Here is an 8,950-nt window from a genome sequence, read left to right as displayed (position 1 = left end):
TGACTCCCAGCCTAAATTATATAAACGTTGCAGCACCTAAACCAGTGTTAGGCAGCCTGTGGAAGTTCCATATATGCATAATGATGGTTCTCAGAGACCACTGGTTTCAGGATTGAGCTCCTACTTAAACTGCCTCATCATGTCTGCTCAGAGTCCCTGTTTTGAAGTGAGGTGGTAGGAAAAGGATCAAACAAAAACTGTTGGAATAATTGTGCAATGTTTTAGTCTTCAGTCAGGAACTTGCCTTGTGACTTATCAAATCACTATTACATGTAGATATGGTCACCTTATCTTTGATAAAGATACATATATGTATATGTATAGCTGATTCACTTTGTTATAAAGCAGAAACTAACACACCATTGTAAAGCAATTATACTCCAATAAAGATGTTAAAAAAAGAAAGTATTTCCATAACATGCTACCTAATCCTATAACTGAGAGATAAAACAACATACATAATCACACATTTATATGTCTCTGTATGCAGAGAAATGACAAAAACCACATCAAGAAAAGTTTGAGTAGTTGCCTCTAGAGTTGTGACTTGGGATGACTTTTATATTTTACCCCTTTTATTAGATATATATTTTCTTTGGAAAGCCAGAGTTCTTTCTTGAGCCATTTCTGTTTATAAATTTTCTTCATTTAACCCCACCTGTCTAGTAGCCCACTGACATTCCTTGCCATCTATTTGGTCTTTGACTCAAATCAAAGAGCCCGCATTTGGAGAGGAGGGAGACTTGAGGGTCCACAGACTCAAAAGTCAAAGTATGTATTGACAGATAACTTCAGTCAGTCACACCTTTCTTCAATTTCTATATGGCAACAAATTTCACAACAAACTGTATTAATAATTATAAAAGATACATTAATTTGAAAGCTTTTCATTTTTAATTTCAAAAATAAATACAATTTTTTTAAACAAAGAAAAAAAATATTACATGTAGAAAGAGAACAATTTTCTCAAGGAGGAATATAAAATTCTAATTTTGGTCTTCTGTCCATTCAGTTGGGTAAACTACTAAGCAAATATTGAATTATTAAATTATCATTCAATAAAAATTCACTCTGCCAGCTGCGTGCGCGCGGGCCCTTCCGACGTCGGCGCGGGCGGGCGGCTCCGCCTGGCCTAGGGCTCCTTTGCCCCGCCCCGCTGCCCGCGCCGTTGTGGCGTCTACTTCCGGGCCCTCACCACCTTTAGCGAAACCAACGAGAAGAAACCGCCTGCATGTAGAGCAGCCCGACCAGGAACGTATCCGAGTGGCGCGCGAACGTGAGAGGAAAGCCGTGCGCGGCTGCGCTTTACCGCCCCTGAGCCGCTCTAGACGCGGGAAAAATGCTTTCTGAAAGCAGTTCATTTTTGAAGGGTGTAATGCTTGGAAGCATTTTCTGTGCCTTGATCACTATGCTAGGACACATTAGGATTGGTCATGGAAATAGAATGCACCACCATGAGCATCATCACCTACAAGCTCCTAATAAAGAAGATATCTTGAAAATTTCAGAGGATGAACGCATGGAGCTCAGTAAGAGCTTTCGAGTATACTGTATCATCCTTGTCAAACCCAAAGATGTGAGTCTCTGGGCTGCAGTGAAGGAGACTTGGACCAAACACTGTGACAAAGCAGAGTTCTTCAGTTCTGAAAATGTTAAAGTGTTTGAGTCAATTAACATGGAAACAAATGACATGTGGTTAATGATGAGAAAAGCTTACAAATACGCCTTTGATAAATATAGAGACCAATACAACTGGTTCTTCCTTGCACGCCCCACTACGTTTGCTATTATTGAAAACTTAAAGTACTTTTTGTTAAAAAAGGATCCATCACAACCTTTCTATCTAGGCCACACTATAAAATCTGGAGACCTCGAGTATGTGAGTATGGAAGGAGGAATTGTCTTAAGTGTAGAATCAATGAAAAGACTTAACAGCCTTCTCAGTATTCCTGAAAAGTGTCCTGAACAGGAAGGGATGATTTGGAAGATATCTGAAGATAAGCAGCTAGCAGTCTGCCTGAAATACGCTGGAGTATTTGCAGAAAATGCAGAAGATGCTGAAGGAAAAGATATATTTAACACCAAGTCTGTTGGGCTTTTTATTAAAGAGGCAATGACTAATCACCCCAACCAGGTAGTAGAAGGATGTTGTTCAGATATGGCTGTTACTTTTAATGGACTGACGCCTAATCAGATGCATGTAATGATGTACGGGGTATACCGTCTTAGGGCATTTGGGCATATTTTCAATGATGCATTGGTTTTCCTACCTCCAAATGGTTCTGATAATGACTGAGAAGAAATAAGAGCATGTATATGATCACCGTGTAGGACATGTGGTGTTATTTGCAGTAACAACTGCATATCCAACACAGCAGTATGTTTTTCTTTTTTTTTTTCGTTTTCAGTTTGTTGGCACTGGTTTATTCACACATTGAAGTTTAGTAATACATTTTAAAATAGGGTAGGGTTTTTTTCCTTAAAACACACATGAGAATTTCAACTGTGTTGGAAAGAAATGTTTTAATAATAATAATTTTACAAATAAAGAATATATTTATAAATAATATATTTATGTGATAAATTCTAAATTATGAACATTAAAAATCTGTGTGGCACATGTTTTTGCTGATTGGTTAAAAAATTTAACATGTCTTTTTAGCTTTCTAAGATACGCAAATGAAATCTCTAGTTGTGAATTTGTGATTAAAGTAAAACTTTTAGCTATGTGTTTCTGTTACTTCTAACGTTGGTTTATGTTCTAAGCCTTCGCAAGTGCCAGTGGATTTGCTTTCTCAAAATACACAACCAAGCAATAAAGAGAATGTTCCCAACAACAACAACAAAAAAATTCACTCTGCCTCTCCTTTCACTCTAGTTAGAGTACACTTCCCTGCCCCAGTGGTGTTAGGCTTAGCCATAGGACCTGCTCTGGTCAGTGGAATGTTGGTTCTGATGTCAGCAGAGCCCTCACCCATATTTGCACGACTTGGCAGTGACCAGCCATGCGTAGAGTATAACCTAGACAGCCACTGTTTTCAACCAATCTGGGCTCTAGAAAAAAACACATGAAGAACAGAACTGAACCCAGCCTACAACCTGAAGTAAATCCATCCAACCTGCAGCCTAAAGCAGAGCTACCTAGCTGAATCAAGTCTAGATGAGCAGAACTCCAGCTGACCCGCAGATTATTGAGCATAAGAAAGAACACTATTGCTATCAGGCACTGTTTTTTTAATTGGTTTATTATGCAGCATTATTATGGCAATACCTGATCAACAAAGTGTGGTTTGAACACAATATATGTGCCTCTAATATTTGGCAAGCAATTATTCATCTCTGCCTTTAGAACAACTGCTAAGAACGTAAGTTTCCCAAAGCCCTGGACAGAACCAAGATGTTTTAACCCAGAAAGATACCAGGAACAAAATTAGGGGAAAAAGTCAAACTAAAAACTACTTAGGGCTTCCCTGGTGGCGCAGTGGTTGAGGCTCCACCTGCCGATGCAGGGGACACGGGTTCGTGCCCCGGTCCGGGAAGATCCCACATGCTGCGGAGCGGCTGGGCCCGTGAGCCATGGCCGCTGAGCCTGCGCGTCCGGAGTCTGTGCTCCACAGCAGGAGAGGCTACAGCAGTGAGAGGCCCACGTACCGCAAAACAAAAAAAAAAAAAACTACTTAAATGACAATGAGATGCAGTGGGGGTCAGAAGACCAGGACTCCCACTATAAATCTTGTAATTTCAGCAAATCAATACATTTTTTCTGAAGCCCATCCTTAGTTTACTCATTTGTAAAGTAAAGTTAGGCCTTGTTTCCTACCTCACACCTTTTACAAAAGTGAAAAAAAAAAATACTGCACTGGGCATATGTGAATTTCAGTTAACCCATGGCCATGAATTGGGCACGTGACAAAGAACTTGTATAGCCAGTGAGCAGACTGTTTATCTTAAGAGTCCATGTGTCTTCTCAAAAAGGACTACCTCTTTTAGTTTAAGATAAACTAGTAAAGCTTATTTCTTGCAGAGAGCACAGGCCTTTAGATGCAACAGTAAGACCAAAAGCAAAGGCATTATCTTTGGCTCCTGGCTTGTAGCCAGCCTGCAAGATGGCCCCAGTGATTCCTGCCTCCTGGTATTTGCACTGTTTTTAGTCCCTTTCTTTATTGTACCAGGGACAGTCTCTGTGACCAGCAGCATTTGAGAGAAGTGATGGCATGTCACCTCTGATATCAGAGCTTTTTATTTGCGTGTGCACTCTCCACTCTTGAATCGCTTACTCTGGGGGAAGAGCTATGTCTTAAGTAGTCCTATGGTGAGCCTCATGTACCAAGAAACTGAAGCCTCCTGCCAACAACGGCATGAATAATATTGTTGGATTCTCCCCCAGGCATTCTTTCATATGAAACCACAGTCCTGCTGACAGTATAACTGCAACTTCTTGAGAGAGCTTAAGCCAGTATCACCCAGCTAAGCAGCTCCCAGATTCCTGACTCACAAAAATGGCAAGATGATAATTTTCATCAGGGGCAATTTATTATGCAACAATACATGACTAATACAATAATATATCCCCATACATATACTTAAACAAGAGATGCTGGGTTGTTGGCCTTGCCAAGATCTTTCACCTCAGTGAACTCTGCTAAGAATTCATACCACTTGGCTACTTTTAGCCAGCATTTTGTTTGTTTGATCAGTTTTAGCTTCTTATCATTATTGAAAATGTGGATATCCTATTTTTCTAATTACTCAGTATTCTGCATTGATGGAAGGTTTTAATAGTTTGTGTGTCTGCTTTTAGTTTTCCTCTGCATTCTTACCACATTTTAACATCTATTTTACCATATGTGGCAGATTAAAGATGGCCACAAATTTTTTGAAACTTCTCCCTTCTAGATATGATGTCTATTTCTCCTCCCCTATTACTCCCCCCCCAATTTTTTTATTATTAAGCATCAAATCAATCTTTTCCTTAAGATGGACCAACTTTAACATGATATAGTGAAACTAGTTCATTTACCTATAGCTACATATAAATCTAAAGAATATACGAAATAAATCTACTTTTTCTCAATCTTATGAAAATTAAAATTTTGCACATTTTCAATCAGAGGGGGAGATTTTGTATGAAGAAGTTAAAATAAGTCAATGGATAAGAAAAAAGGCAATAAAATATATCCAATGTTTTATTTTTTACAATTAAAATTGGGTCACATAGAACACTCAAATATCTGAATTTCTATATCACAGAGCACTAGTCAATGCAATTTTTTTTTTTACCAAAAAGATCTTCTAATAAAAAAAGAAAGGAATATAGAAGTTGAAGACGTCCTTAAATTCCAGTCTCTCTAACCAATTAGAGAAAATCTGCCTAATCTGATCAAAGCCCTCAGCTACAACGAACATAAATGAATATACGAATTTAAGTCAATATTTTTATAAAAATACATACAGTTAAAGCTAAGGAATAAAGATGCAGACATAGAGAATGGACTTGACGACATGGAGGCAGAGGGGAAAGCTGGGGTAAAGTGAGAGTAGCATGTATATAGATACACTACTAAATGTAAAATAGCTAGCTAGTGGGAAACAGCAGCATAGCACAGGGAGATCAGCTCCATGCTTTGCGACGACCTACAGGGCTGGGATAGGGAGCGTGGGAGGGAGGCTCAAGAGGGAGGGGATATGGGGATATATGTATGCATATGGCTGATTCATTTTGTTGTACAACAGAAACTAATACAGCATTGTGAAGCAATTCTACTCCAATAAAGATGTATAAAATACACATACACACACACACACACACACACACACACATAGTTAAAGCTAAGACAGGCCATTACAGAAAACATCCTATTTCCATAAAAGCTGAGGTTAGTGCCTTTTTGGAATGCTACTTACAGTACATACAGAAAAGATGCCACATCTTCAGATAAAAGCCTGGAAAGGGAAACAAGTGTGGTCTGTCTTAGAATTGGTGATGATGGGAATCAAGGGTCACCTGATATACTAGTTAAGGCAGAATAGTGAATTCAATCTTGCTACTGACTTAAGAACAGCAAAGCAAAGTCTAGCTTTCTATAATCCTTAAAATAAGGATTAGAAATAAAGTCTCAGGGCATCTTGCAATATGAATGTTTCCAGAGAACTGATCTTTATCATACTTCTACAGAAAAATCAGGTTTAAAAGTTTGAGAGGCTCCTACAAAGAAAGTAAAAATGAGTCAGTAATTGAGATACAAAAAGCATTCAAGACTCTGTACTCCAAGATGTTGAGACTTTACCCGAGTTCCTTCTACAGGATAAAACCAGTTATACTAGTGTTTGATCCTGGGCCTCCTAATGTAAAACATGTAGAACCAGAAACACATGTAGATCCCCTGCGGTCATTAGCCTCTTGATTTCCCAGAACACTTGGCTGAGCTAGAGACCCATAAATGGTAAATGGTGAGTTTGGGCTTTTAACCAATTTTCTGCTTCTCTGTCCATTGTTTTCCATCTGGCTCTATGAGTATTTACTTCCCTGTTGATATCAGAAATATTTATCCACACATTAGTCTGTGCTGAGAATGAATGCCGTTTCCTTGAGGTGCCTGTCTCCCCATTTGGAGACAACAGGAGTACATTTGTATGGTCCAGATCAAGGCATCCGCATTGAAAGAGACCTCTAGCCTGGAAATCATTAAACTTCAGCTCCAGTCCTGTCTTTTCCATTAGCCTAGGACAAGTTACTTGACTTCTGTGGGCATGAATATTTCATAGTCATTCTGAGGACTTTGGAGTAAATCATTTTTTTAACAAAGAGTATGGACTTAGGAAGGTTGTAGTGATGGGAGAGAAAACTGCAAACATCTGGAAATGTAGTAGAACTTTTTTTTATTTTTTTTTTTTGCGGTACGTGGGCCTCTCACTGTTGTGGCTTCTCCCGTTGCGGGGCACAGGCTCCGGACGCGCAGGATCAGCGGCCATGGCTCACGGGCCCAGCCGCTCCGCGGCATGGGGGATCTTCCCGGACCGGGGCACGAACCCGCGTCCCCTGCATCGGCAGGCAGACTCTCAACCACTGCGCCACCAGGGAAGCCCAGGAGAACTTTTAAGTTGCTCTTTTTGCTGACAAGTTTAATCAGATTTTTAGAGGCTTGTGACTTAAAATTGAAAACCACTGGACTAAACACTTTTATTCTATAGACATAAGTTGAATACGCTCGAGGCATTGGGTCAGGCAAGGTAGAAAATACAAAAATGAGTGGGACAAGTAACCAAATCATCAAAATCAAATGTACAGCACATTAGTGCCACAGAGAAGAACAGACTGTAGTTAAGTATTTAAGGAAGTGAGAGATTACATCTGTCTGGAGGCAGGAGAGTGGGAATTAGAGAAAATAATTCAGGTTTGTGCATGTTAAGGGAGCAAAGCATTTTAAGTACAGAACATAACATGAGCCAAACACAGCAGCCAAAAAAAAAACGTATGTTATGTGAGGTAGAGCATGCAGACACATTTGGCTAGATCAGTAAGGGAAGCAAAGGATGAGAGGAATAAAGCAGAAAGCCAAACAATGTAAGAATCTAAAAAATAAAATAACACGTACACCCAAAAATAGGATCCTGGCTATGACTTACGCTAAGTCTACCGCAGGGCTTGGCTCTCCCAGTGGCTTTTGATTTTGTGGGAATATGTGCTTAGCTTCCACTAATGGGGAACATCTCACCCCTTAAAAAAAAAAAAAAAAAAAATATATATATATATATATATATATATATATATATATATATACACACACACATTCTTCTTTGCACAGAAATGCAAATAGATCATGGAAGGATACTTGTTTGCAATATGAGAGCTGAAACAAGAAGGCAAAGCATTGCTTTGTTTAACCCCAATTGGAAATGTGTGCAATTCAAATTTTTTGTCACTTTGCACATCTTGGTGAATGACTGAAAAATTGCCCCAAGTATTGGTTTGGGACTACAGATAAATTTTAGTGAGTAGGTGAATTTGCAAATGTGAAATACATGAGTAATGAGGATTGACTGTGTATATGTCTGTATGTATGTGTATGTGTGTGTATATACATTTTTTTACATATATACCCTACTTGCAACTTAACAGAATTACTAAATAGAAATATTTGTGTATTGTAAATGATTATGTTATTTGATTGTCTTCTAAAGACCTTCATTAGCATTGTGACATTGTCATTTTAGCCATCAGCCTCCTAGACATAGAAATGTTTTGTGAGCAGGTAGAAACAGGTCCATCTCTCAGGGACAGACTCTCATTAACCAGCTCACGACAGATGACTAAATTCAGTACATTCTTTTATGAAGAAAACTACTCAGGGGACAAGGCATTATACTCCTCTAGCCAGCATATTCTTTTTCTAAGCCATTCCAAATGGGAGACCAAATAATACTCTGAAGGTGGCTTGGTAAGGATGGAACTAAAGAATGCTAGTTATATGATTTGACTATTTACTAGTATCAAGCCAAAGGAGCTAGGCCCTAAGAGCAATGAAGAATTAATTATTGGGTAAATTAATGTAAAGGAATATGCTTTGGGTAAAGTTACCCAAGTACCTGTGTGGCTATGGTAGCCTGGATTTTTTTTATTAGCATATGGTAAATAAGTATTTTTGTAGTAATGTTTTAAGAAAGAGGGCTTGTTTCCAAGTGGCACCCACATCTCCCGTTTTATAAGTTAAACTTTTTCTTAGAGAACGTCCATAGAGAAAAATAAAATCATTTCCTGCTTTACCCAGGGGAGAAAATATTGCAACCCACAAGAAGAAAGTACAGCTGAGTTCTGGCAGAGATGAGCAGAGAGAATCGGGAGGCAAGGTACTGGATTCAGGTACTGATAACTGTCCATTAGCTCCAGACTTCTACTTGGTGATAGACAGGTACCATCCGGAGTGAGTCTCAATTATTCCCTCGTCCTTCT

At 39.0% G+C, this 8,950-nt stretch overlaps 1 protein-coding gene across 1 annotated transcript; it reads left to right on the top strand.

Moving 5' to 3' along the window:
• The first annotated feature begins 1,103 nt into the window (after nt 1-1,103).
• Nucleotides 1,104-2,729, top strand: LOC101288367 (C1GALT1-specific chaperone 1-like). Its single transcript, XM_004265970.4, has one exon. The coding sequence runs from the start codon at nt 1,340-1,342 to the stop codon at nt 2,294-2,296; it is 957 nt and encodes a 318-aa protein (XP_004266018.1). The 5' UTR covers nt 1,104-1,339; the 3' UTR covers nt 2,297-2,729.
• The last annotated feature ends 6,221 nt before the right edge of the window (nt 2,730-8,950 follow it).

This window comes from Orcinus orca, chromosome 3 (genome assembly GCF_937001465.1).
Source record: "Orcinus orca chromosome 3, mOrcOrc1.1, whole genome shotgun sequence".
NCBI classification, from domain to species: domain Eukaryota; kingdom Metazoa; phylum Chordata; class Mammalia; order Artiodactyla; family Delphinidae; genus Orcinus; species Orcinus orca.
Note: the sequence above shows the minus strand (reverse complement) of the source record. Positions and strands in the feature narration are given on the sequence as shown.

Coding starts and splice junctions, on each gene's coding strand:
- LOC101288367 (XM_004265970.4), top strand. CDS start 1,340: ATGCTTTCTGAAAGCAGTTCATTTTTGAAGGGTGTAATGCTTGGAAGC.